The sequence below is a fragment of the Chinchilla lanigera genome, unplaced genomic scaffold (assembly GCF_000276665.1).
Source record: "Chinchilla lanigera isolate Chin_1 unplaced genomic scaffold, ChiLan1.0 scaffold00021, whole genome shotgun sequence".
In the NCBI taxonomy this organism is placed as follows: Eukaryota; Metazoa; Chordata; class Mammalia; order Rodentia; family Chinchillidae; genus Chinchilla; species Chinchilla lanigera.
The window spans coordinates 25,953,763-25,981,495 of record NW_004955422.1 but is presented as its reverse complement, the minus strand read 5'-3'; the positions used below and the strand labels follow the sequence as shown (position 1 = coordinate 25,981,495).

General features: G+C 46.4%; 1 protein-coding gene across 3 annotated transcripts in view; it reads left to right on the top strand.

Moving 5' to 3' along the window:
- Positions 1-2,971: 2,971 nt before the first annotated feature.
- The window catches only part of Cep250 (centrosomal protein 250kDa), a 46,148-nt gene continuing 21,386 nt past the window's right edge, over positions 2,972-27,733 (top strand). The window contains exons 1-19 of one of the 3 annotated variants that reach the window (XM_013514237.1): positions 2,972-3,307; positions 3,987-4,049; positions 11,300-11,584; positions 12,237-12,293; positions 13,295-13,377; positions 13,557-13,722; positions 14,425-14,531; positions 14,762-15,013; positions 16,705-16,801; positions 19,122-19,223; positions 20,043-20,204; positions 20,730-20,908; positions 21,238-21,420; positions 23,091-23,235; positions 24,028-24,174; positions 24,902-25,132; positions 26,783-26,976; positions 27,198-27,325; positions 27,520-27,689. In XM_013514237.1, coding sequence (XP_013369691.1) covers positions 11,399-11,584; positions 12,237-12,293; positions 13,295-13,377; positions 13,557-13,722; positions 14,425-14,531; positions 14,762-15,013; positions 16,705-16,801; positions 19,122-19,223; positions 20,043-20,204; positions 20,730-20,908; positions 21,238-21,420; positions 23,091-23,235; positions 24,028-24,174; positions 24,902-25,132; positions 26,783-26,976; positions 27,198-27,325; positions 27,520-27,689 — 2,589 coding nt within the window. In that variant the 5' untranslated portion in view covers positions 2,972-3,307; positions 3,987-4,049; positions 11,300-11,398. Of the gene's footprint in view, positions 3,308-3,986; positions 4,050-11,299; positions 11,585-12,236; positions 12,294-13,294; positions 13,378-13,556; positions 13,723-14,424; positions 14,532-14,761; positions 15,014-16,704; positions 16,802-19,121; positions 19,230-20,042; positions 20,205-20,729; positions 20,909-21,237; positions 21,421-23,090; positions 23,236-24,027; positions 24,175-24,901; positions 25,133-26,782; positions 26,977-27,197; positions 27,326-27,519; positions 27,690-27,733 lie in introns of all 3 variants that reach the window. The other 2 variants (XM_013514238.1, XM_013514236.1) reach the window with 2 other exon arrangements.

Genomic DNA, 27,733 nt, shown 5'->3' with positions numbered 1-27,733 from the left:
TTAAAGCATATTTTAGGCTACTAGGGGAAATATGATAATTTAGCACCTCACTTTAAAATTTCACATATATATATATTTTTGTCTTTTTTTGTCTTTTTGAGACAGGGTCTCGCTATGCAGTTCAGACTGGCCTTGAGCTCACTTTGTCACCCAGGCTGGCCTTGAACTCACAACGATCCTCCTACCTCAGCCTCCCAAGTGCTGGGATTACAGGCGTGAGCCACCATGCCCGGCCTCACATATATAATTTTAAAAAAGAAAGTCAATCAGTCTAGGCTAACTTTTGTCATGATGTGGCCATCATGAACAAAGCCTTAAGACATAAAGGAAGAAGTCCAGTTAACCTGGAGGGGCCCTGGATTGGTTTTCTTTCAATGGATCCATTGCCTCTCTTATCCCAGCCTTGTTGGGTGAATTCTCTTCAGTCTGGTTCAATGGACAAGTCTGAATACTCTAATTGTGTCTAACCCAAGTCTCTCCCCATAGGTCTCTTGGGTATAAAATATATCAAATGATGTGTATGAACAATTGTATGTGTATTTTGTCTTTTTTAGACAGGTTCTGGCTATGTAGACCAGGCTGGCCTTGAACTCACTTTGTAGCCCAGGCTGGCCTCAAACTCACAGAAATCCTCCTGCCTCAGCCTCTTGAGTGCTGGGAATTACAGGCATGTACTACCATGCCCAGCCTGAACAATTATTTACATATCCGGAATATTCCTGGCACTCTGCAGGACATTTAGATGCTGATGTATTCTCTGAGCCTAGACACCCTCTGGGGGGCAATGTTACCCACTTTCCCACATCAGCAACTCCCAAGTTTGGTCTAGAAAATTCCCAGTTGTACCATTTTATTGTGTTTTAACACAGTTTCCAGCTTACTGTTGATACACTGTTATTATTCAATAATAGAACATAAAAGATATTCAATAAATATTTGCTGAGTGAATAAATAAATGGATAAGGGAGTGAATGAATTTCCCTTTATAAAAATCAAAAATTAGTGTTTGGTTTTGACACCTTCCTACTTTATTTGCCCCTTTATTGGTATGTTTTGTAGTCTTAAACCTATGTTCACTCCTATAGTCTCAAACTATATTTTGTGGTTTGCTGATAGATTTTATGTCAATTAAACTTTGGAACACTGAGACTGACCTGATTTATTCATTCACTGGATACTTATTTACCATGTGTCAGACTACACGCTAAATACAAGAAATAAATCAAAGTCTCCTAACATTATGAAGTTTAAATTTCAGAGGCTCAGGCAGGAGGATCTTTGTGAGTTCGAGACCAGCCTGGGCTACAAAGTGAGCTCAAGGCTAGCCTGAACTGCTTAGGGAGATCCTGTCTCAAAACGACAAAAAAAAAAAAAAGAGAGAGAAAAAATAAGTAAAGCAAACAAACAAAAAATCCAAACAAACAGGGCTGGGGATTTAGCTCAGCGGCACAGTGCCTGCCTGGCAAGTGTGAGGTCGTGAGTTCGATTCCCAGTACTGGAAAAAACAACAACAACAACAAAAAACCCCCCAAAAACCAAACCAACAAACCCAGAACAGGGTGGGTGGGAGTGATCTCAGCACAGCACAAAGTATGTGCAAAGGCCCTGAGGGAAAAGAATGTGGTATGTTGCTGGGTATAGGCACATGCCTATAATTCCAGCACCAGGAGGATCACCATGAGTTTGAGGACAGCCTAGGCTACATAGTGAGTTCAAGGCCAGCTTGAACTACTAGTGAGATCGCATCTTAAAAACAAAGAAACAAACAAGAGTTTGGTATTTTAACATTTTTGGTTGTTCTCCATTCCAAATACTGTAGCAGGAACATTCTTGCGCAAGACTTATTGTGGGGTTATTTCTCAGAGGTGGACTCCTCACCACTGATTCTTTGCATGTGGGTAGTTCAGTTTACTTTTCAGAATGAGTAACCCCCCCATTTTCCCACTTGCTTTCTCTTTTTCTCTAAGTAGCTATTGAGAACCTTTTGTGTTTCCACATGAGCAAGATATAGTTCCTAACAAAGTGTTCATGTCTCAGGTTCCCCCGCCGACCGCCACCACCCTTTTTTTGAGACAGAGTCTCGCTATGCAGTGCAGGGTGGCCCTGAACTCACTGTGTAGCCCAGCCTGACCTCAAACTCACAGCGATCCTCCTGCCTCAGCCTCCCTGCTGAGATTACAGGTGCGCACCACCACGCCTGGCTCAGGTTTCCTTTGGACAGCCTCAAAGTCTTCTTGACTGTTTCAGGCCAGCTATGCATTCACCCATCCATTAATTCACTTTCTGTCCTCAAGCAGCTCACAATACCACGTAAAACTTCCCAAAATATGTACTAATACATTAGAATCATCTTGGTATCTGCCAAAATGCAGATGCCCGGCTCCATCCTTGGTTTACAGAATCCTTTTGGGGGGAATCTGAGCGTCTGCATTTTAAAAGCTCCCCAGATTTGTTTGTTTTCAGTTCCTACTAAAAATCGAGAACCACTGAGTGGAATAAAGGCAGGCAAATGGAATGTAAACTCTAAGAACGTGCATGGACAACTTCATACAAAATGCCATAAGAGTAATGCCAGAGTAGTGGAGGGGATCGTCTAGAGGTAGTCATGGTTACATAAAAAAATTTAGACAAGCTGCAGCTCTTCGGTCACGGGCCATTCAGTCAAAGGTAACCCTGCGCAAAGGTATGTAAATAAAGCGCTGAGTGTTCCAAACGGCATTAAATAACTATCCTGTGTTTGTGTCGCGTGAAGGTTGCCTGGAGCATCAGGGCCCGAAGGTAGAAAAACCCTAAAACTGGTGCCCCGCAGGTTTCATCTCGACCCAGAAGCCGATTCCCTTCTGTTTTCACGCAGTTATAATCGGCTTCTCCGCGGAGCGGCGCGCAGGCGCACCTAGAACCAGGTGATTTTTTTTTTCACGCATGCGCAGTATGTAACTCTGAAGCCAAAAGGGTAATGATTGAGGGCAAGTTTTTTCCTGTTTTTAAAACGTTTCATTTTTGAATCCAGAGACTATGAAGGTCTTCATAATATCGACGATTATTATATCTCAATTTAATCCTGCTTTGCCTTCTGGACCTCTAGAGTAAGTCGGCTGCCAGTACCCAACATGGTGGAAGGCCCTACACAGGCACAGTCCGCCTATAGGCGCAGTACCCGGCGGGACGGGCCCCCAAAGGGCGGGAGTTTGGGGGCGGGGTCTGGGAGCCTTCCTCGCAGCGGGCCCCCGCCCCCGGCCCGGCCTTGTGGTGGCTGCGGCCGCCCCTGGTTGAGGATCTCTGCAGGAATCCGCAGGAGCCAATCGCGGTGAGATGGGGCTCGGGCAGGCGGGAGGTGCCCGTGTTAACGGTCCGAGGATTAGGGACCCGCCCGCCTGGGGCGCCCCCGGGGATCCCGTTTGGACAGCGGCCTCCCGACTCCCAGGCGGACCCCGAGGCCCACAGAAGGGCTGGGACGCCTGCCTAGGGCCCCCGGCCGCCCTGCCTTAGCTTCCCGCTGCGGCCAGCACTCTGCGCTCCAGTCCGCGCAGAAAGAGAACTTCCCGACCCTGGCGTCCAACAGCGCAGCCCGGCTGTGCGAGGCAGCTCTGCGCTCGCCCGCCCATTCGCTCCGCGCGCCCGGAGCTCAGCGAGTCTCTGTGCCCTGCAGCTGTGCACGTGATCTGTCCCAAGGCAGCTTCTCACCCGCCGCCCACGCGGGAACCCTGACGCCTAGGGACCCAAGTCACATCACCCCTCGGAAACCTTCCCGAGCCGCCTCCCCAGACTCAGCCACCCTCTCTTCCCTGCTTTTGCGCTCATGGCTCCTACTTTTCCTGCCTTTCTTTCACACCTGGAGTTCGGTCGTGAGACCTTATGCTTTGCTTTTTTCACCTATCTCACGGTCTAGCACATTGCTAATAATAGTAGCTAATATTTACTGAATACTTGCAAAATGTTAGGCTGCTCTAAACGCATCCATGCAAATGTCTATATAATCCTTACAGAGATCTCTCAAGTGGATTCTGTCTCTTCACATTTTACGAGTGAAGAAACTGAGGCACTCACAGGTTTGTGTTTTTTGGAGATTTTTTTGTTTGTTTATTTGTTGGGGTTTTTGTTTTGTTTTGTTTTGTTTTGTTTTTTGTCTTTTTGAGACAGGGTTTCACTGTGCAGTTCAGGCTGGCTTTGAACTCACTATGTATCCCTGGGTGGCCCAGAACTCATAACGACCCTTCTGCCTCACCCTCCTGAGTGCTGCAATTACAGGCATGTGATACCATGCCCGGTTACAGATAAATTATTGTGACAGAGTCACATAACTGAGTGAGTAGAGCTGGAAACGGTGCCCAGGGCATGTGATAACTTGGCTAAATTGCCTTTGGATTTCGTTAAGTGGCTACAGAATTGATTTGTACCCCAGGAGTTGGGCCAAGATTGTGATGTGCACGTTACTGAGAAGGCTTAGGGGAGAATTGATGTTTCCAAATTGATAGAGCGAGTTTATGACAAAGTAAAGGCTAGAACGGCGATTATCCTACTGCTAAGCCGCTCTCTGCCTTTCTTTGCTTCTTTTCATTCAGAAAGCTCTAGGCCTGGAGGTCATTATTTTACAGCCTCTTGGAGGTGAGCAGTGATTTCAGAGGGGAGGAGGTGGCTAATACAGGAGAGAGCATAGACTTGGGAATCAGATTGGGAGTTCAGCCTCTGCTTTGCTACAACCAGTTATGTCACTTTTGGAAGATCTTGCTTTTCTCAATTGTAAAATGAAGACAATAATCTTATCTCTGTTTTTTTTTTTTTAATGAAGATTGCAACTTATTTTGAGAGTAAAGTACTGTACAACTGTATGTGATCTTTTCTTTTTGAATGGCTATAAAACTGTCATTATTTTGCAAGACTATTGGTGTTTATATGGGTCGTGTTACCTACTGTCTTTATATCAGTCATTCAGTCACTTTAATAAAGAGCATCTGGCAATACCAGGCACTGGCTTAGAAGCTGGGAATACAGCATTCAATAATACAATGTTTTTGTGCTAGTGGAATTTACACTCTGGAAGATTATTACACATAATAATTAAATAGGAACAGATAAAACATGGCAAGTTAACTAGAAACACCAGTGTGTGTGGAGTGTCGGTTAGTTCAGATGGCTGGTTAAGGGACAGCTTCCTGAGAAGGTGACACTTCCACAGAGCCAAAGGTGGTGAGGGTGCAAATAATGAAGAGAACTGAGGGAAGAGGCCCTGACACTGATGGAGACGTAGTGTGTTTTACACACACACAGCAAGGGGGGCTGTAGCTGGAGGGGTATGAGCAAAGGGAAGAAGAGTAGGAGGTGGATTAAAACAGTTGGGGTTTGGGGTCAAATAATTAGGACCCTGGAGGCCATTATAAGGATTTTGGCTGGAGGGTTCTGAGTGGCATCATCTGTTTTGTGTATTTAAGAGATCCTCTGATTACTGTATTGAGAATAAACAATTTAGGAGGCATACTACTCTCTAGGAAGCATGTGTAGCAATCGAGATTATCAGTTATCTGTTAATATGCAAGAAATCATCCCAGAATTTAGCAGTTTAAAAAAATCATTTATTATCTTACATATTTGATCCAAAATCCAGGAGTGGGTTAGCTCACTGGGCCTGGCTTAGGATCTCTCCTGAAGCTGCAGTCAGGCTGGCAGCTGGGCCTGCAGTGATTTGAAGACTTCAGCTGAGGCTGGAGGACCTGCTTCCCAGATGGTGTACTATTGACCCAGCTGTTCCCCTTCTGAGTGTCTTCCCGGAAGAGTTAAAAACATCATACCACAACAGTACATGTGTACCCATGTTTATAGCCGCACAATTTGTAATAGCTAAATTTTGGAAACAACCCAAATGCCCATCAACTGAGGAATGGATAAAAAAGATGTGGTCTTGGTGTTTGTTTGGTTTGGTTTGGTTTGGTTTGGTACTGGGAATTGAACTCACAATGTCATGCTTGCCAGGCAGGCACTGTGCTGCTGAGCTATAGCTTGCCAGCTAGGTGCTGTGCCACTGAGCTATATCCCTACCCCCAAAGATGTGGTCTTAAAAACAAACAAACAAACAAATTTTTAAAAAGGATGTGGTCTTTTTATACAGTGGAGTACTACTCAGCCTCAATGAGGATAAACTTGAGGCTTTTCTAGGTAAATGGATGCAATTTGAGACCACACTCATGAGTGAAATAAATCAGACCCACATGTATAAACATCGTATTGTCTCTCTGGTGTGAGAAACTGAAAGAGTAAGGTCCAAAATGTACAATAGATATTGTAAAATGGGAAGAAATTGTTCAAAAGAAAAAAGGAACTCAGATGGGAGAAAGGGGGAAAGGAAGAAAGGGAAAAGGAAAAAAAATACAATATAGTTATACTATTAGTTTCTCTTAGTTCATTGGAAAGAAAGATTTGTGCTACTATCATTTGGAGAATTTTTAATGCCCATATCTTGTACTCTGAGTAACTACTTTAAAGATAACAGTATACAATGTTATTGTCTAATAACTATTGTTATTGTCATGAAATTTTGTTTTACTTTTTTTCATAAAAAAAAAAAGATGGTGCACTTACAGGTCTGTTGGCAGAAGGCCCCAGTTCCTGAGCTCTGGGCCTTTTCCCAGGGTGCCTTCATGTCCTCAGGACAGAACAGATAACTTCTGCTGGAGATTAACCAGAGAGAGGTGGAGAGAGCCTGGGCAAACAGACAGAGAGCCAAAGAACCACTTAAGATCTTGTCTCAGAAGTCAGTTCTACTTTATTCTAGCCCACCCTCAAGGGGAGAGAATTAGAGTCCCCCTTCCCATAGTGGAGGTGAAACCCAGGCAGGGCCTTTGCACTAAGCTACATCCCTAGTCCTTTTTTTAATTTTTATTTTGAGATAGGGGTCTTGCTAAATCACTAAGTTGCCCAGGCTGGGCTTGAACCTGCTATCTTCCTGCCTCAGCTTCCCAACCTACTGGGACTGCAGGTTCCACAGAGCTGGTTTAGGCTCCACCTCTTGAAGGAAGGAGTATCAAAGTGTTTGTGGGTGTACCTTTAAGCCATCCTAGGTAGGAGAGTGGTTTGGCTCAGGGAATAAAATGTTTGCATTTTCAAGCATTTTTCCTTTTTTTTTTTTTTTTGCTCTAAGTGCCAAATTGTACTTAATACCAGTCAGTGTCTTAGTGCTATAACATTCACACCTCAATTCCAAGTTTAGGTGGAATTATTCCTCTTTTAAACTTATTTATTAATTTATTTATTTTGGACAGGGTTCAGGCCCATATAGTTCAGCCTGGCCTTGAGCTCACTAGGCAGTACAGGCTGGCCTCAAACTCACAGCAGTACCGCCCAGCCTCCTGTGTGCTGCGATCATGGGTATGTGCTGCCATGCCTGGTTTAAACTTTATTTAAACGCTTCTTTTGGAGGTTTCTATGGTGGGTTTATTGGGGTTTGAATCAGTGGCCTTCACACTGAGTTATGTCTCTAAAACCTTATTTATTTTTATTTTTTTATTTTGAGACAGCCTCTTGCTAAGTCACTAAGTTACCCAGGTTGAGCTCAAACTTGTGACCCTCCAGCTTCAGCCTCCCAAAGTGCTGGGATTACTTTTGAGCTATTTTAGATGACGGAGGGCTAAATACATTATGCCCATCACCGTCCCGCCCCTTTTCACCCCAAGTGCACAGGTGGCGCTCAGGCTTCTCGGAGGTTGCGGCCCTTCTCGGTCTGGTTCCTGGAAAAGGAGGAAGTAGGTCTTGTTTGCTTCTGTACCACTATGGCAGACTTCTGATACTGAGTTGGAATTTGTATTTATAGGATAAATTCATGTATAAAAGAAGTGAGTCTTTTCCCACTCTATTCAGTAATAAAAGAGTGCCAAGCTGTGTCTTGAGAAAGCTCAGAACTAAATCTTAATTTCCCTGCTGTAATTTTTCTGTCTCCACCTTTCCTTCTTTTTGTAGTTAATTTTAGATTTATGGGTGGGCACACGCATGCTCACATGTGTACGTGCGTGTGTGTGTTTGTTGCTGGGGATTGAGTGCTGGACAAGCACTGTACCACTGAGCCACAACCTTATGGGGGTTTTTTTCAATCATAAAATTTAAGTCATTTTAAAATTAATTTTAGAGCCATTTTAGATTTATAGAAAAACTGCATAGTATAGAGTTCCTATATAACCTGCCCCCATTTTTATCTTATAGTAATATGGCATATTTGCTGTAATTTTGGGGGGACATGTTTTTGTGGTTCTAGGGATTAAGCTGGGAGTCTTCACACTGAGCTACATCCCCAACCTCTCCTTTTTTATGTTTTATCTTGAGACAGGGTCTCTAAATTGCCCAGACTAGGGTGGACAGTTCTCCTGCCTCAGTGTCCCAGGCTGTACCACCATGGCCGGGCTCAAATAATTTTTTGAATTAAGTGGGACACATACTTTTTTGAGTTAAGTGGAACTTTTTTTTTTAGTCAAGTGGAACAATAAAATATGAACAAAGTAATGTTACCTCATCTCTGTAAGCCTGTTTCCTTATCTCTAAAATGAGAGGGTATACCAAATTTCTAAATAGCTCTAAAAATTTTAAATTATCTGTGAAAGTAAAATAATATGTAATTCTAATAGAATTACATTTTTTTCTGAGGTATTACTGATAATCACCTTCTCAAATAATGTTTGCATATTTCTGGCAGCCTCATCCCAAAAAAAGATTTAAAAAAATTCTTGGAACTGCTTATATGGCTTACTGAGACACTAGTTTGAAGTATATGATATTGCCATTTTGGTAGGTTAAAAATAGTAGGCAAATATTAATGATTTCCTGGTTCCTTTGAAATGATGCAGCTCTGCCCTTGTCGATAGAAATCCTGGGTATCAGAGCAGTTTCTGAAGGTCTGTGCCTCCATCCGGCGGAGAAGGATTGAGCTCTGTTGAACTCAGCAGAGCCGCCTTTCACAGAGACATCGTGAGTTGATTACACAGCCCTGGTGGAAAGCAAGGGCAGAGAAGAAGGATGTTTATAACACAAGGGAAGGTTGTGTTACCCTAGTTTGAGGCTTGGGTGCCACCAGGCCTTGTGGGTGCCACTAGGCCTTTTAGGTGCCACCTGATTCTTCTTTTTTTTTTTTTTTTTTAATTTTAGAAATAAAAGGAGGAAAATACTAACAGATCGACATTTTACAAAATAGCAAAGGATCAGTACAGACATTACAGAGTTACAAACAGAGTGGTAGGGAATTAACAATGCTTATTGTATTACATATTGATATCTTCAATGTAGTTTCTCATGAAAACACATATAGACATACAAAGCTAATCAACCAATGCCTCACTGACAGTTTCTTTCAGCAAGGAAATACAGGACAGTAGAACACCTGTGTTAACTATCCTGCATATACATATATACAAACTTTCTCCTTCTTTCCCTTCTCTTTTCCCATATTCCAGTTATCCTTTACCTATGAATGCTTTCCTATCAATTCCCAATGTCTGTCATATCTCCTAGTTTAAATGAACTCTTTCAGGCTTTACACTAGAGAAACAGTGCGGTGCTTGCACATGTATGTTTGATTTATTTCGCTTATGAGTATGGTCTCTAGTTGTGACCATTTGCCTATAAAAGCCTCGAGTTTATCTTTCTTTACAGCTGAGTAATATTCCATTATATAAAAGTACCACAATTTTCTTATCCAATCCTCGGTGGATGGACATTTGGGTTGCTTCCACATTTTAGCAGTTACAAATTGTGCTGCTATGAACATAGGTGCACATACATCACTGTGATATGATGTTTTTAGATCTTCGGGGAAAATACCCAGCAGGGGGATAGCTGGGTTGAATGGGACCTCTAGACCTAGTTTTCTGAGGACTCTCCAAACTGATTTCCACAGTGGTACCCGATTCTTCTTGCTTCATCCTTTACTGCCCAGCACAGGCTCCACAGACTCAGGTACCTTCAGTTGCCCAGGAGATAGTGTAAGTTAGAAAACGGAGTTTTCCTCCATGACTCTGTTACAGAAACACAATATGGAGGCTATAATCCCAGCCCTCTGGGAGGCTGAGACAGGAGGATCACAAGTTCAGGCCTAGCCAGAGGACCTTAGTGAAATAAAAAATAAAAAGTGCTGGGGATGTAGCTCAGGGTGAAGGCTCTGGATTCAATCTTCAGTACTGGTGGGGAAAAGAAAACAGAAGTTCAAATACAATGATAAATGACAGCTGAGGTCTGCTATCAGTGTGAGGAGAGAGCGTCAGTCAGGCAGGGGAGCTGTGCTGAGCTGAGAGAACATTCCCTGTCTAAATGGGGAGGTGCTGCTCAGCCGCAGTTCTGGGACCAAGGGTCAGTAGATACTCTGATTTTCCCAGGGAGCCAGAAATACGGATTTTTATGTGTATTCTCTCAATTACAAATGTTGGCCCCTAACTTGAATTACTCACCCATCATAGTGTGGGCCACATATGTATTTCTTCATTATGCACTGCTGACAACTTGCTAACAGCTAAGCAGTATTAGACAGCTCCTGCCTTTAAGCCACTTACATATTAGTAGAGAAGATAGACAAATAATGATGATAAAATGTAAACCAGGCACTGTGGTGCAAACCTGCAATCCCAGCTACTCAGGAGGCTGAGGCAAGAGAATGGCAAGTTCAAGGCCAGCCTGGGCAACTTAGTGTGACCCTATGTCAAAATTAAAAGGGCTGGGGATGTAGCTCCGTGATAAAGCACCCTTGGGTTCAATCACCACTACCAAAAAAAAACTTGGTGAAGACAAAATGATACAATGCATGTAAAGCCCTTAACAAAGTGACCCACCCATAGAAGCGCTCAGTACTGATGATGACTCACACATTTCACAGCCCCCATACCAGGTGAAGTGCGTTTGCCCTGTGTTCTCCTGCCATCTTCCCATGTTTCTGGTATTGCGTGTGCCACATTCAATTGTTTGTGTCTGTTTTCTCTGCTAGACTAACAGCACCTTCAGTGATTCAGGCAACAAATGTCTGTCTCTCTGGCAGATGCTAGGGATGTGAAGATAAATCAGGAGCTCTTGGTTTAGCACCAAGTTCCAAAGGAATGGCAGGAAACACTGGTTCCATGACCTTGTTTCAGGGTCATTTGGGAACTGATGTTCAGCATGGCCCCCTGTAGAGATAGATTAGGGTCCATATCCATATTGAAAAGGATCTGAGGAGTCTTATAATAAAAGGACCTATTTATTTTGTCCAACTTAGCTTTGCCAGACTTAGTGAATGTTTGCTGAGTGGATTAATGTCATGGAGACAGTCCCTCAGTTCTGTATTTGCTTTGGTCCCCAGCTCAAGAGGAGGTAGGAGTGCCACAATGGTTAGAGGCCTTGAGGGAGCGAGGAGCCTCTGACTGCATAGGGACCCGTGGGCGTGCTATCTGCTGCCCGCATGGAGACAAGAAGTCCTGGGTTGAACAACATGAAGCCCCAGTCCCTGCAGCTGGTGCTGGAAGAGCAAGTGCTGGCACTGCAGCAGCAGATGGCAGAGAACCAGGCAGTCTCCTGGCGGAAGCTGAAGAGCTCCCAGGAGGCCCAGCAGAGGCAAGCGACCCTCGTGAGGAAGCTGCAGGCCAAGGTGAGGCAGCTGCTCCTGTCACGCTGGGGGAAGTGAAAAGAGAACACTCACAAGCACTGGGCTCCAGAGTAGGACCAGGGCTGGAGGAAGCAGAGCCATGTGCTGGGAATGGCCCACACCGAGCCTGGAGAGGGCAGAACCCTCAGTGTCTAGCTTTAACACACAGCTTCTCCGTGTGTGCTCATAGCTACTCCGTGGGGCTATGGCATATTTTTGGGGGGAGTGGGGGGACACAGGGTCTCGCTATGTAGTCCAGGCTGGCATTGAACTCACTATGTAGTCCAGGCTGGCTTCAAATTCACGGTGATCCTCTTGCCTCAGCCTCTTAAACACTAGGAGTACAGGCGAGCACCACCACACCCAGCTTGTCATTTTTAAAGATCATGCTTGTGAGGGTTAAATTTGTTGCCCTGGGGTGTCTGAGGCTAGAGCTAAGACCTGATCTAGATTTGCAAGTTTTGCCTCTCCAAAATAAGAGGCATAACACAAGTATTCTTTAAACGCCCAAACAAGAACTCTAAAAATATTGTGGGTTTACCTCCCTATCACCACCCAGTCCTCTGTACCAGGTTAGCCCAGGAGCCCAGGGGCCCTTCGTTTGGGCTGTCTGTACCAGCTGTGTCCATTGCCAAGGGCCTGCTCTCTGCCACAGGTGTTGCAGTACCGGAGCTGGTGCCAAGAGCTGGAAAAGCGTCTGGAAGCCACCGGAGTGAGTGAGGCTGTGCTCTGGGTGCCCCCAGCCTCCCAGTGAATCCACTTGTTGGGTTTCCGGTGCTGCCTGAGGGAGGCTGGGCTGTGATAAGGGGTGTTTAGTAGACAGCTCTCATTCTTCAGCCCCCGAATACCCTCGCAACACTGTTCTTTCTTGGACTAGCTATCACCGGCCTATCAGCTTCCAACCCTTGGTTCTCTAAGAACCAAGGTAGCTTCAGGCAACTTTCCAGAATGGACATGTGGAATTAGAGGGAAGAAGTGCACCTTCTTTCCAGCAGGCGTAGGTGTTTATCTGTAGGAGTGAGGGGCAGCCTGTGCCGGCCTGCAGTGCAGTGCCGCTGGCAGGGTGGGACTGGCTTTGTTTTTTGTTTTTTTTTTTTTTTGGTTTTTCTCCGGCACCGGGAACCGAACTCACGACTTTGCACTTGCCAGGCAGGCGCTTTGCCGCTGAGCTAAATCCCCAGCCCCGGGACTGGCTTTGGAAGACCCATTTGCCTTCATTCCAGCTCCCTCAGGCACCCTCTCACATTCCCTTCTGAAAAATTATCTCAGAGGAAAGAAAGAACTAAAACACATTGAGCATGTTTTATGCAGGCCAGGCACCATTAGGCATTGTCATATAATTATGTCACTTGGTCTGCAAAAAACTTTCTAAGGAGAATGATATTGCCTTCATTCTGTAACTGAAGGCCTTGTAGAAGTTAAGTATTTCCCAAGGCCCAGAAAGTGGTGCTGTAGAAATCAAGGCCATTGCTTCTTAGGTCCGAGGTTCTTTTCACCACTTTACCATCTTTCAGGCAAGATTGTTGCTTCGCTTTTGGAGAAGCAGATATAGTGGAGTTGCTTTTGGGATGTAGTGATTGAGAAATGAAGCACACCGATGACAAAATGGAGAAAGAATTTTAAAAACAGGCTGCTGTAGAAGAGGGCGTTGGGGAATTGGTCTGAGTGATGTTCTCTTTGGAGGTGAGTAAGACTTGTCTCTGTCTGGCAAAGGGACTGATCCCTCCGCGGTGGGAAGGTGTGGAGGAGCCCAACCTGGATCAGCTACTGAACAGACTGGACAAGGAGCAACAGAGGTGATGGACCTCACATCTTCTGTCCTGAGGGTTAACCTGGGTTAGAACCATAGACATTAGTCTTAGCCCTCTACTTCCGGGCTTTGGAGAATTCCAGTCATTGTCAGCTTGTTCCCAAGGGGTCCAAGGGTTGGACCAGACTTTTATTTTGCACTTGTTCTTACCCCTCCCCAGTGCAGGTGTGAGAGTCTAGAAGAGGTGAACACCCACCTTCGACTACATATGGAAAAAGCTGACGTGGTGAATAAAGCCCTTCGGGAAGATATGGAAAAGTTGACAGTGGACTGGAGCCGGGCCCGGGATGAACTAATGAGGAAGGAGAGCCAGTGGCGGATGGAGCAGGAGGTGTGCAGAGCAGGGCTGTGTACTCTGGTTCCTATCCTGGGAAGGGTTAGCTTCGGGACTTAGCTGGAAACCAAGCTGTTGTTGGTAAAGTCTCTGACCATCCTTACGGATGCTGACAGCTTTGCCCATATTAACCATGCCTGTGCTGGCAGCTTCGCCCAACTTAAACCTTCTTCTACCACTGCCTGTCTAGGCTAGCTTTGCTAGCAGGCGGCATGACACAAAGCAAGCCTCTTTTGGAAAAATGACCAGCTTGGATTTTAGATAGATCTGGGAGTCAGTATATCTAGATGCTAGGGAGGTAGATACTAAATTGAATGGAGAAAAAAAGACCAGTTTCAGAACCTGGGGAATTTTCAGATCCCAGCTAAGGGAAACAAGTGTCTCCTGAGCCTTTGCTGTGTGCTAGGTGATTTATATATAATAGATCACTTAATTCTCCTGGTAAGTTTGTGGTAGTAGCGCCCATTTAAGCAACTACTGTGTATCCTTTTCTCCTCTAACCCAGAGGAAGGCTGCTTACCATCCAGGGCCCTTTCCCCCACTGCCAACCTTATTAAACCCTTCAGCATAACCTGAATGTAGATGCTTGTTCTGTCTCCTGAAAGCCCCTCGCAGCATTCAGGAGTAAATCCAAGACTCTTGTGTTGGTAAAAGGTAGTCCTCTGCCCTTGGGTATGACCTGGGTTTCTGAACACACAGTTCTTCAAGGGCTATCTGAAAGGGGAACACGGTCGCCTTCTCAGTCTGTGGCGGGAGGTGGTGACCTTCCGACGCCACTTCCTGGAAATGAAGTCAGCTACTGACAGGTCAGTGTGGGGATAAGAAGGGAGGAGGCTTACCCCTACTCATTCTGGACTTGAGGCAGAAGCCCAGTGCTATAGCAAGGGGAGCAGTTGCTGGGGTGGTGTTGAGCGGGAGTTGCCATTGGTTTCAGATGATTTTTCCCAGACCTGCCCCTCAGGCTTATTGGGCCTGATCTCCATGCTCCCTTCATTGATCCCTATTGGAGTCTGCTCTTTTCCTTGCTTGTCTTCAGAGATCTGACGGAGCTAAAAGCTGAACACGCAAGGCTCTCAGGATCCCTGCTGACCTGCTGTCTGCGCCTGACTGTGGGAGCACAGCCTCGGGAATCCACTGGGTCTGGGAGAGTGGATGAGAGTGAGCCAACTCAGCTGCTTCTGCTGGTAGCCAAGACCCAGGAGCTGGAGAAGGAAGCCCACGAGAGGAGCCAGGAATTAATACAGCTGAAAAGCCAAGGGGAACTGGAGAAGGCTGAGCTTCAGGACAGGTGAGATGGCTTGAGGCCCCAGGGAGCATCCACTGAGGGAAAGCTGACTTCCCTAGAGAGCTGGGGACAGAGGAGACACCCAGAGTACTCCCAGCATGGGAGGGGAAGGAGTGCACAGGGAGTCCAGTGCCTCTGCTGGGGCTTGTTGCTGACCTCTCCCCTCAGACTAACTTATAGCTCAGTTTCTTTCTTGTTAATTTATACAGTTAGCTATGACTGACCTCTGTCAACACCAGACTACTTGCTGTTCCCAGAACAGCCAAGTTCTTCCTGCTTCTCTGCCTTTGTACAGGGAGACTTTTGGCTAGAATGCCTCCCTTGCTTCTCGCTGCCTTATCCTTTAAGGCATAGGTCACTTGTCATCTCATCTGTAAAGCCTTCTCTGACCTCAGTAGCCTATTACATTATTATGCCTCTGTGGTCCTTTTTTTTTTTTTGGTCTTTTTGAGATAGGGTCTCACTACGCAGGTCAGGCTGGTCTTGAACTCACATTGCAGCCCAGCCTGGCCTCGAACTCACAACAAGTTGCGATCCTCCTACCTCAGCCTCCTGAGTGCTGGGATTATAGACGTGTGCCACCACACGCCATAGTTCTGTGGTCTTTTTATCTGGCTGTTACAGCATGGATTACATTAATTACTTAGTTTCTTTTTTGTTGTTATTGGTGGTGATGATTAGGCTGATTTAGTTGCTTGCTCACTGATGTGGAGCTGGGCCCAAGCTATGTACACACTTTACCAGTGAGCTACATCTCCCACTCAGCTATTTTAATTTTGGGGTTATAATAAAATAGTCCTAAGAAAAAAAAATAAAATAGGCCTTTTAAAATGGTGATAAGAAGAGCAGGGACATAGCAGAGTCCCATTGACTTTCAGGACATTGACTTTCAGGACAAAGCCCCTTTACCTATTAGTAATGTACGTAAATTGCAGAACCATTTTGTTTTGTCTTTGTTTTGGAGGCACTGAGAGTCGCGAGAACAGACCATGTCTTAGTGGGTTTTGTATCTCTAGTGCTTTGCATTTCATGTCTATCTAGAAGACACTTAATGTTTTTTGAGTTAGGCTTTTGGAAACGGTACATAATAAAATTATTAAGACTTTTAAAACTTCAAATTTTAAGATTTTAATCTACTGGATGATATTCATTTAAGAAATACTTGCTTATTCTACTCATCAGGTACTAAGTTCCGAGATACACTGTTAAGTGATAAAGATATGCCGGGCTTTGAGGTTAACATCAGGGAGGTTGACTATACACTCTCCCAAATGACCCCTCCTTTTTCCCTGTCAGAGTCAGAACCTTGGGCTGGAGGGACCTTGGGACTATCCCATGTGGCAATTCTGATGTTCTTATTGGCTTCAGGGTGCTTGACTTCAAGATCAAGCGAGGCCTGGAAGGGCCTGGCCCAGGGCTTTCCTTCAGCTCTCGGGCCCCCAAACACGTGTTCCAGCCTTGAGATGTGGTAAATCCCTGCATGTGTCTGAGTGGCTTTTGGCTCCCCTCACCCCAGTTCAAGGCTCTAGCACCATGTGGTATTTAGGGTGTGCAGAGGGGCTGGGGGTGTGCAAGGGATTCTGGGGGTCGGGGCTGCAGTGGGAGTGTCTGTGTTGGGACCGGGGAGCGTTGCATAGTATCGCTGTCCACACCTGTGGGCTGTCCAGGTGATAGTGCTATGTTCTTCTCTTTAGGGTAACTGAGCTCTCTGCTCTGCTGACCCAGTCTCAGAAGCAAAATGAAGATTATGAAAGGATGGTAACAGCTCTGAGAGAGACAATGGAGATCCTGGTACATGATCTTGTGTTCTGGAGAGGAGTTGGGAGGGGGCTTAGAGGTTCCTCGCCCTTTGTGGACACACAATAGTCTGAGGGCAGAGACCAGTTCAGTTGTCCTTGATGACATCCTTCAAAGTGAAAAAACATTTTGGCTACATTTGAAAGTTAACTCATTCATTCAATAGTGTTGTGTTTACTGTCCCAACTCTTCCTGGGGAAATCATAATGCCCTCATTAGAGGGAGGTGGCGGATATACTGAGACACATTGTCAGTCGGGGGTGGTGGCACACACCTGTAATCCCAGCACTTCGGAGACTGAGGCAGTTTGAGGCCAGCCTGTACTACATAGGAAGGCCCTGTCTCAACAGACAAACAAACAAACAAAAAGAGGTGACGAGGTGAGGGAGAAAGACATTCCACCGATTAGCAAATTAGCAGGAACGGGATGTAGAGAGAAGAACTGAGGAGGATGGCAGTGTTTAATCTGGAGCAAAAAGGACCTGAGGAGGAAACTATGGCTGCCTTCACATAGCTGAAGGTCTAACACTGAGGAAGAGGTAGTTGAATTGTTTATGTTTCCCAGGGAAAAACCAAAGTCAGGGGCTAGAAGTTATGAGATAGTCTGGCTCACAATTAGAGATACTCATTTGAATGGTCTGTCTTGTGAAGGACCAAGGGTTTGGTGACTGACTGAACCTCTGCCAGGGATGTTACCAAAGGGATCATTTAGGTTGGTTCTATGACTCTTTGGCTCCTTTCCATGTTTCCCTTCATCTCTGAATTTTTACCTCCCTGATCTTAGGCAGCTCTTGAACCCCTGTCAACTTGCACACCTGCAAGTTCATCCAAATTGGAGTCAGCTGTGAGCCAGACTTGTGCCTTCTTGATTCCTTTTTGTCAGGAGTTTGCCAAATTTGACATCCATGGGGCTTTCCTAATACTGAGTGAGGTGGACCAGGGTAAAGAGTTCTGGTTTTCCAGTGCTGTTGTGTTCTGCTTTTAGTCCTGCAGGGGACACTTGAGCTCAGCATTAAGGAAACAGTGAGGAATGGCAGGGACTGTAGGGCTCTGAAAAATAAGCATCTCAAGCCCAACATGGTGGTGCACTCCTGTAATTCCAGCACTTGAAAGGCTGAGGCGGGCGATCATGAGTTCAGGAACAGCATGGGCAACTTAGTGAGACCTATCTGAAAAAAAGAAAAGAATAAATACCTCGTCTTGAGGAGGTATCCACTATTCAACTTCAGTAAATTGTTGCCATCTAGGAATGGGAGCATTCATTAACTTTTTGAAAGAAGCTAGAAGTTTAGAATTTTATGTAAAATCTCTCAATTTATGATTAAGTGTTGACTCACATTTTGTATAGGCCAAACATAGCTGTAGGTCTGTATCTCCAATGCTTCACTAACATGAACACAGTACAAAGGAAGAGAGAAAATCTTGAGTCTTCAAGATGATTTCTAGATTTGGGGTTAGTGATAGAGCATTTTCCCAGCTTATAGGAGGCCTGGGGTTCGACCATCAGTACCACCAAAACAAAAATAAAGTGCATTTAGATTTAAGTCTAATGGTTTCTCCTAGTAGCCTTAAATCTCAGACATGAATTTACTGTTCAGAGACTGTAGCCACTCCCACCCAATAATAACTCATGTGTTTTCAGCTTTTTTTTTTTTTTTTTTTTTTGGCAGTGTCAGAGGTAGAGCCTGGTAGTGCCCTCTACTGAACTACATCCCCAACCCTTTTCAGTTTTTAGTTTGAGCCAGGGTTTCATTACATTGCTCTGGTAAGACTTGAGATCCTCCTGCCTCAGCCTCCCTCAGTGTGGAATTACAGGATGTACCACTGCCCCATTTGGAGTGTTTGCTCAAGCCAGCACTATGTTGAATCATTTACGTCCAGTTTTTCATGCAAGCTTCTAAACAGATTTGTGAAGTAGTTGCTGTTGATTATTCCTATTTTCAAGGGAAAGGTTCAAAGGAGTTGCATAACGTGACCAAGCTAGTGAGTGACAGGTCAAGAACCCCAATCAGGGCAGGTTTATTAAAACTTTTAATCACTTAATCTGAACTTTTTATTATCATATCACATTGTTTTTAGACTCCTTGGAAAAGTAGAGTTGACAAGATAAACAATGAGCCAGGTGTGGTCATGCATGGTTGTAATCCCAGCACTCAGGAGGCTGAGGCAGGAGGATCACTGTGAGTTCAAGGCCAGCCTGAATAGTGAGACCTTATCTCAAAACAAAACAAGATAGACAGTGAAAATTTGATTGACCTGAGGTCTGGAATTTTTGAGAGTTTGGCCCTTAGGCTGTGTTCTGTTCCCTGTGTAGGAGACAAATCACACAGAGTTAATGGAACATGAGGCATCTCTCAGTAAGAATGCCCAAGAGGAGAAGTTGTCTTTGCAGAAGTTAATCAAGGATATAACTCAGGTACTGGTAAGCCCATTGCCATGGTAACTGGATAATGCCTCACTCTTCTGTCCAGGGTGCTTTGACCCCTCAGAGTGTCTGGATTCCCATTCTCTGAGGTTTGGGCCCAGGGCATGGTGGGGATGAGTTGTCTAAGTCTGTTTGAAGAGCAGAACCCAAGGCACGGGTAAGCATTCATGGGCAAGTACTGTGTGGTGGACAGGCCCTCTTTGTTGTTGCCAATTGCACGTCTCCAGCCACAGGCTGGATTCTGGTCTTCGTCACTTGATATCCTCTTCTTCCTTCATTTCCTCATTTATTCTGTGTCTCCTTGTGCCACCGTGGTGATGTAGAGGGCAAATGATGACTCAGAGACTAGCCTTAGTTCAGTCACCAAGAGGCCCAGAAGGGCGATCTCAACTGAGAGCGCCCAGCACTAGGGAGACTCCCAGGAGAAGCCTCGAAGCCCAGAGCTCTCTGGCTTTTATTTAGAATATCCTGGAAGTGAGGAAAGCAGAAGAAGAACAGTTTGGGCAAGGAGCTGTCCCAAGGCTGGGCAGTTTCCCTTGGGGGAAAGGGAGGACAATGCCCAGGTGCAATGTGTTCACTAATCTAAACTTAACCATTCATTTGTCATAGAAGCTGTGTGCTTTTGCCCACAGTTTAACCATTCACTCCTCGGCCAGGTCCCCCACAATTACTTCCCTGTAGAGTATTCTAGGCTGGTTGCTAGTCCCAAACTTTGGTGACCAGAAGATTCCCCCAGGCTGTCCTGTGAGTTCCCTGTGGGGACTCTAGCCTTAGTCAGAAGGGTGTTGACCCTGCTGTCCTGGGTTTCAGGCTTTGGTAGAAGAAGAGGACAGTATGGTCCAAAACCCTGGCCATGAGAACTCCTTGGAATTGAACTCTAGTAGCCTCTTCTGCCAGTTTGATTCCCAGGACCAAGGCAAGGCTGTTACTCTGGTACGTTCGGTGCTGACTCAGAGACGCCAGGCTGTGCAGGTGAGAACCCCAGCATGCCTTCTGGGAACCCACCCAGAGGGTGGGTTAAACTGATTTGTGCTCCAGGAATCTACCCAGCCTAGACCGCCCCTTTCAGCTGATCAGTTTCGAGGTGTTCAGTTGATACCCCAAAATTCCATTAGATTCGCTGCCTATTTGAACATGTGGGTAACAGGCACATTTTGCGTGCCAGTGGCATGCCTTGTTTTGCATGTGCTCTTTGCATAACAAAGAGCCCTGGAGGAGTATGGGTAAGTGTCCCCCTATTCTGAGGGGCCCGAGCACACGGACCATCCCCCATTCCACCCTGCATTTAAAGATGACCAACTGTAAGACTCTAGAGCTGCAGAAGCCCAATAAACTCTGATCCTCTCACTTCTCAACCAATCACAGCTCTACCCTCAGCTTACCCTTGTTGTACCAGCACCCCTCTCCTTGTCCAGCCCTACTTTCAGGCTTCTGAAACCCCTCCTTTGGCCTTGCTGTCTTGCTCATCATCTCATTCCTACTGCTGTCCCTCGATAGGACCTGAGGCAGCAGCTGTCAGGCTGCCAGGAGGCTATGAGCGTCCTGCAGCAGCAGCACTATCAGTGGGAAGAAGAAGGCGAAACCCTGAGACAGCGGCTGCAGATGCTCACTGGCGAGCGGGACGCGCTGGCGGGAGAGGCTGTGGGCCTGCAGGCAGAGGTGGACTCCCTCAGCAAGTGAGCAGTGGGCTGTTTATCCCTCCCTTCCACCTGCAGACACAGTCCTCACCCGGTCATTGACCCGATCTCTGTGCTGTCGATTGTCTCCTCCTGCTGCCCCGACACCCAGGGCTGCTCAAGGTTGCTTTCTTTCAGTTCTGCTTATTCTTACAGAACAAGGATTTGGGTTCTAGGTTCTTTGAAATTATGAAAAACTGTTTCCTATGTAAAAGGAAAGGCAGAATGTTGAAAGGAAACAAGCACTTCTCTCCTTTAACCCTGCCGTCTGTTTCCAGTGAGGATTTTAGGTCCCAAGGTCTGTTCATCTCTTCATTTCCCCCTTCCAGAGAACGAGAGCTCCTGCAGAAGACCAGGGAAGAGCTGCAGCAGCAACTGGAGGTGCTGGAGCAGGAGGCGTGGCGACTGCGAAGGGTGAACATGGAGCTGCAGCTGCAGGGGGACTCGGCCCAGGGCGAGAAGGAGGAGCAGCAGGAAGAGTTGCACCTGGCTGTCAGAGAGAGAGAACGTCTGTAAGTGTGACCGGTCCCCTTGCAGGGGCCTGGCCTTCCATTCCACAGCCTCCCCAAGCCACTCCCCTCTTAGGAGGTGCATTCAGACTAGCTTACTGCGCCTTTTTTTTTTACAGTGAGAAATGTAGAAAAGTTCTACAGGGACATGACACTTGGGAATGCTTAAGGGAGTAAGACGTGGGCCCTGATCACGAAGAGTATGCAGTTCAGTGAAGAAAGCAGAAAGTAAAAAAAAAAAAAAAGAAAGCAGAAAGTAAACAACTGTGGGGGCTGGGGATTTAGCTCAGCGGCAAAAGCGCCTGCCTGGCATGCGCAAGGTCGTGAGTTCGGTTCCCGGTACCGGAGAAAAACCAAAAAAAAAAAAAAAAAAAAAAGAAAGTAAACAACTGTGATATGAGGCTGGCAAAAGTATGAGCTAAATAGAGCTTCAAGTTTGGTCTTCTGAAAGCGTTGGAGTAACAGTTAGTGACTGAGGACCAGGAAACTTTATGGAGGAGGGGTGTACTGTGAGTCAGGCTTTGACCTGTTCTGATTGGGAGAGAGTGAGAGAAGGGCCGAAAGAGGAGAACAGCAAAGAAAGGGAGGCAGGAAAGTTCATGGCAAGTTCAGAGTAGGTGGGCTGCTAAAGAGTCAGAAATACTGGAAAGTAGTAGGAAATGAACTGCTCAAGAAGAGAAGTCCAGAGTCACTGGCCCGGGCCAATCTGTAAATTTCCCCAAGTCATGTTGCCGTAAAGAGCCGGGACTTTAAAGTTGGGCAAAAGCTTGGTTTAGATTCTGGCTCTGCCATTTGAGCAGATTATTTTGTTTGCAAAATGGAGATGACACTGTTCACCTTGAAGCACTGTTGGAAAGGTGAGAGCTATAGTTTGGAAAGTGCCACCGTAGAACCTGGCCTATGCTAGGTCTCGAGTAGCTGGTAGCAGGGGTGTCTCTGCTTCACCCTTGCTGTGTTCTTCCTCTTCCCCGAGCCCTAGGTCCTTGTGCTTAGGGGATGAGGACAGTGGAAGCTTCAAGGCTACTGGTGTCATACCTTGTGCTGGGCAGGCTCCCCCCTGTACAAAGGGGAAGAGCAAACAATCTGCAGAGATAATTATAGTTTTAAATTTTAATTTATTGCCATATGATTCAAAAATTAAAACTGTTTAGAAAGATACGGAGAAGTCTCACTCCCATCTTTCCTTTCTCCATCCCATTTCTCTTCCTCTGTAGGTAACCATTTAAATTCATTTCTTATCTTTCCAGTGCTACTTCATGCAAACAGAGGCATAACCCTTCTTTGTTCCCTCACCTTTGTGCATAAAAGCCAGTGCACTAAATATATTATAACGTACCCTTGTTTTATTCACTTCACTGGGCGTGGTGGCACACACCTGTAATCCCAGCACTTGGGAGGCTGAGGCAGGGAGGATCATTGCCAGTTCAAGACCAGCCTGGGCTACAAAGTGAGCTCAAGGCCAGCCTGAACTGCATAGTGAGACCCTGTCTCAAAAAATAAATATTAAAAAAAATAAATAAATAAATATTCACTTCCAGTGTCTTAGAGATCATTGCTTATCAGTTTAAGACCTTCCACATTCTTTTGTGTAGGAAAGGGAACCATATCCCTGTTACTGTTGGGGTGTGGCCCCTCCCAGAGACTTCCTCTAGCTGCCCTCCTTCCCTTCCTAGTCAGGAGACGCTGGTGGGCCTGGAGGCCAAGCAGGCAGAATCACTCAGCGAACTGATCGCGCTTCGGGAAGCCCTGGAGTCGAGTCATCTGGAAGGGGAGTTACTGAGGCAAGAGCAAGCAGAAGTGAGCGCAGCGCTGGCCAGGGTGTGTGGGCCTCCTCTTTATTCACTGGGTGGGGGGCTTAGAAAGTTGTGTTCCCAGAAGAAGGGCCTGCAGCCTCCCTCATTCTTTACCCTTCACACCAAGACCCTTCGCGGGCTTTTCCTTAGTTATTAGTCTGCTTCTGTCTGGGTCCCCTTCCTCCCAACATAACCTTTACACTGAAATTAGATGAGTTTTTCTAAAGTATAAATTTGGCCGAGTCAGTCTCTCAGAGCCACTCAGTGGCTTTGCCAGCTCTGGTGCTACAGTCAAAGCTCTTTGCCATCTGCCTCAAGCTGTGCTTCTGGCCTCCCGCTCCAGAACCCCACCCTCCCTTCTTGTATTCTTCACTGCTGCCACATAGCATTGATTGTGTTCCTGGTTGTATCGTGCTCCTTCATGACTCCTATTTCGTATATGTTCTCTTCTACCGGGACCTCTTCTTTCCTGCCTCTTGAACCTCAAACTGTTCCTCATCTCTCACTACCCAAACTAACTGTGAGCCCTTCTGCCCAGCATTTTTGACTCCTCTAAGCTGAATTAATGCCTTCTGAGTTGCCAGAGAACTTCGTGTTCATATTTTGGCATCATTACAGTCGTGCTTGTTCATGTGTCCTTCTGTCTGTGCCTGTAAGCTGTGAGTTCCTGTCGAGCTCCTCAGGAACAGAAGGGAAAGGGTGAAGTGTTCACTGATCTTTGTCAAAGAAAGAGGAAGAAGCAGGTGTTGGGAATGTGAACTGTTTACTGATTCGGGAAAACGGACTAGGAAACTCTGTAATGCTTTTTTGTTTCTAGGCAGAACAGTCCATTGGAGAGTTAGCAAGTTCTGAGAACAGCCTGAAAGCAGAGGTCGCTGATCTTCGGGCTGCAGCTGTCAAGCTCAGTGCCTTAAATGAGGCTTTGGCCTTAGATAAAGTTGGGCTGAACCAGCAGCTTCTCCAGGTGAGCAATGATGTGCTTGATCCTTGGGGTAGAGCTGGGCCCTGAATGAGGCTATGCCAGTGACAGACAAAGCTGACGCCCGTCACAGGGCAGAGTCCGTAAAGGATCAGGCCCAAACAGGTTACCCCCAAACGTAGTTCTGAAATACCCAAAAGAGCACTTACAATGCAGAGAAGAGCAAAGGATTAGACTGAACCATTAAGTACTCCTGTCCCACACCTCAGCAAAATCAGTTTGGGGCTTTGGGGTAAATGATCAGGACTGGGAAGAGACCTATGTCCCCTGGAAGCAAGACTAGAGTTTTAATCCTGTTGGGCAAGATATTAGCAATCATCAGAGAAGAATCTGTTGAGAAGTCTAAGTCCCAAAATATGTCCTGTATAGAGTACAGGTTTAACTTACAATTTTAGTGAGGGGCCTTCTTCCTAACCCTGTTCTCCTGAGCCCAAGAGTTGTACTGTGTCATTCTTCTGAATTCTCCAAGAGCAGCATTTTGCCTCTTTTTTTTTTTTCAATCTCCATTGCCAGCATCCAGCCCGTGTAGTACCTAGAATACAGGCACAGATCAAATGAATGGATCTCCCCCTGTTGTCAGTACTCCTGCATCATCTTTGGAGGCTGGATTCAGATCTCACTTGGATTTCAGTCTCAGCATTTAAGACAGTGCAGGAAAACTGTCACCACTCGTCTTTAATACACTGTGCCCCTTGCCCTTTTTGGCCAGTAGTTGGAGCAGGACAACCAGTCCTTGTGCAGCAGAGTGGAGGTGGCAGAGCAGACAAGAAGCACTTTGCAGGTGGACCTGGTGGAGGCAGAGAGGAGCAGGGAAGCCTTGTGGGAGAAGAAAACTCAGCTGGAGGCTCAGCTGCAGAAAGCAGAGCAGACCAGAGCTGAGCTGCAGACAGAGCTCAGGGGCGTCCAAGAAGAAAAAGAAGAAATTACAGAGAAATTAAGCGAGGTGAGAAGACAAAACTGACACAGTTACATTAAGGTATAATATGTCCTCTATCCAGATGTGATGGTGCGTGCCTGTAATCCTACCACTCTAGGAGGCTGAGACAGGAAGATAACAAATTCAAGCCCAACCTGGACAACTTAGCAATTTAGTGAGACCCTGTCTTGCAATTTAGTGAGACCCTGTCTTAAAATGAAAAATAAAAAAGGCTGGGTATATAAAAAGGGCTGCAGAAGATTCTGAGTTCCATCCCCAGTAACACACACACACACACATATAATATATGTTCATTGTAAAAAGTTAGTACACTACAGAAATGACTCAAAGTGAAAGTCTTCCCAGAAGTGACCGGTATTGGTAATTTGTGATACGCCTTCCCATTTTTAAAAGGAACTACTATAGGAATCTGTCTTAGTTACTTTTCTCATTGCTGAGACAAAATACCCAACACCCACAAGTTAAGGAAGGAAAGGTTTATTTAGGTCAGTTTGTAGAAGTTTCAGTCCACAATCAGCTAGCTCCCTTAACCCTAGCTCTGAACCATGAATCAGTTACACACTCTAGATTCAGCCACCTGTGAAAAAGCCCCATCTAAAAGTGCATGAGGCTCTGGGGGGACATCTAGACACAAACCCTAACAGAATCCTTAGCTGATTCCTCACTGCTTTGTACCCCTCATTTTGAATTAAACGCTTCACCCCTATCTTCTGCTACCACCTTGTGCTTATTTCAGCCACTATAATTATCCATTTGCATGTCTTCAAAAGCAAAGCAGTATCTTTTTTTGAGACAAAATATTACTGTGTAGTCAGGTCACTGTGTAACCCAGGCAGACCACAAACTGGCATTTCTCCTGTCTCAGCCTCCTGAGTACTGAGATTACAGGCACAGGTCACCGTGCTAGTTCCTAAGGCCATGTCTTACTTGTCTTATTCCTACTGCTTTTACCTCAGTGCGAAACACAAAGTAAATTTTTTTTTCCTTTTTTTTTCTTTTTTGGTTTTTCTCCGGTACCAGGAACCGAACTCACGACCTTGCTCATGCCAGGCAGGCGCTTTTGCCGCTGAGCTAAATCCCCAGCCCCTAACACAAAGTAAATTTTTACCTGCACCAGTGAATGACCTGGCTTAGAAAACATCTTTTTCTGTCACCAAACTGCTCATTGCCTTAATAATTATACAGAATCCCCCTTCTCCGCGTTCCTTTCTCAGGACAGTGATCACTTTCTTCCTGGTATTATATGTATGTCTTACTTCTCAAAATGAAAAGCACCTCAGGAGCATGTCTGCTGCCCTAGCAAGGCTCTTGCTCATAGAGGAGCGTACTTCCTGAGCTGGGGATCACGGGGTTGATCACCTGTGGCTGAGTGAGCAATGTTCAGGACACACAGTGCAGGGCACAGACTCTCCAAAGAGCCAGTGGCCCTAACCTGGTGGAAGCAACCTTGGGGACATTTTTCTTTTTTGTCTTTTTGAGACAGGATCACTATCCATTTCAGGCTGGCCTTGAGCTCACTTTGTAGCCCAGGCTGGTGTCGAACTTGCAACATGATCCTCCTGTCTCAGCCTCCCGAGTGCTGGGATTACAGGTGTGCGCCACCATGTGCAGCCTGTCCTTGGGGAGAGTCACTTCTCACCAGCTTCTTCCTGACAGTCTTGTCACCAGCGGGAGGCAGCCACAGCTCAACTGCAGCAGCTGCGTCAGGAGGTAGAGCGGCAGGAAGAAGGGCTTGCCATGGCAGCCCAGGAAAAGGAAGCCCTGGTTCGGGAGAAGGCAGCTCTCGAGGTGCGCCTGCAGGCTGTGGAACGGGACCGCCAGGACCTCACTGAGCAACTTCTGGGGCTCAGGTAGGGCCCAGGCCCAGTTCAGCCAAGCACAGAGGAGCTTTGCAAGGCAAAGGGCAGCCAAGGCAAGCTCTCTGCACCTGTGCGTTCTCAAGGTGTTATGAGTTTATGATCGCCCCTAACTTCTCCTGGTAGCTAGTACCTAGAACCCAGCACCTCTTAAGGAAGAGGAAGGGACAGGGACTCTCTAGGTAAGATCTTTTTTTGATTCCTGAACCTCACAGCTCAGCCAAGGAGCAACTAGAGAGCAGTCTGTTTGAAGCCCAGCAACACAGTTCTGTGATAGAGGTCACCAAGGCGCAGCTGGAGGTCCAGATGCAAACTGTCACGCAAGCCAAGGAAGTGATCCAAGGTGAGAACCCAGCTGGATAGGGCACCATCCGTCCTGTGGAACATTCAAACCCTGGAGGGCAGCGGGAGGTGATTGGAGTGCTCCTCCAGCCAGGCCTTAGAGATGGGAGCTGTGCGTGAGGGAGGCGGCAGAGCATTATTGGGTAAAAGGAGTGGGGCAGAGCTCAGAGAGCTGTTCCTGTCCTGGCATCCTAGGAGAGGTGAAGTGCCTGAAGCTGGAACTGGACACTGAACGCAGCCGGGCAGAGCAGGAGCGGGATACAGCAGCCAGACAGCTGGCCCATGCAGAGCAAGAGTGGCGGGCTGCCCTGGAGCGGCAGAAGGCAGCCCACCAGGAGGAGGTGAACCATCTCCGGGAGAAATGGGTAGGTGGTAGATGTTGCTGAGGGGTGGGAGAGGCAGACATGGC